This window comes from Eurypyga helias, unplaced genomic scaffold, assembly GCF_000690775.1.
Source record: "Eurypyga helias isolate BGI_N326 unplaced genomic scaffold, ASM69077v1 scaffold40098, whole genome shotgun sequence".
In the NCBI taxonomy this organism is placed as follows: Eukaryota; Metazoa; Chordata; class Aves; order Eurypygiformes; family Eurypygidae; genus Eurypyga; species Eurypyga helias.
Genome location: NW_010265720.1, coordinates 1,543 through 1,774, shown reverse-complemented (window position 1 = coordinate 1,774; position 232 = coordinate 1,543). Strand labels below are relative to the sequence as shown.

Sequence of the window (232 nt, the reverse complement as noted above, 5' to 3'; positions counted from 1 at the left end):
GGGGTGGGCAGGCGAGCATCGCTGAGCTTTGCCCCGCAGTTTGGCGAGGACACGTTCAACCGGGCCAAGCTGCTCAACGTGGGGTTCCTGGAGGCCCTCAAGGATGACCAGGAGTATGACTGCTTCATCTTCAGCGACGTGGACCTCATCCCCATGGACGACCGCAATCTCTACCGCTGCTACGAGCAGCCGCGGCACTTTGCCGTTGGCATGGACAAGTTTGGGTTCAGGT

The 232-nt window shown here is 60.8% G+C and overlaps 1 protein-coding gene across 1 annotated transcript in view; it reads left to right on the top strand.

Annotated features, from left to right (window-relative positions):
* Window positions 1–27: 27 nt before the first annotated feature.
* LOC104513473 (beta-1,4-galactosyltransferase 2-like) overlaps window positions 28–232 on the top strand; it is a gene marked incomplete at its 5' end in the record, with an annotated part of 1,628 nt that continues 1,423 nt past the window's right edge. The window contains one exon of the mRNA XM_010156832.1: window positions 28–230. Coding sequence (XP_010155134.1) covers window positions 28–230 — 203 coding nt within the window. The remainder of the gene's footprint in view (window positions 231–232) is intronic.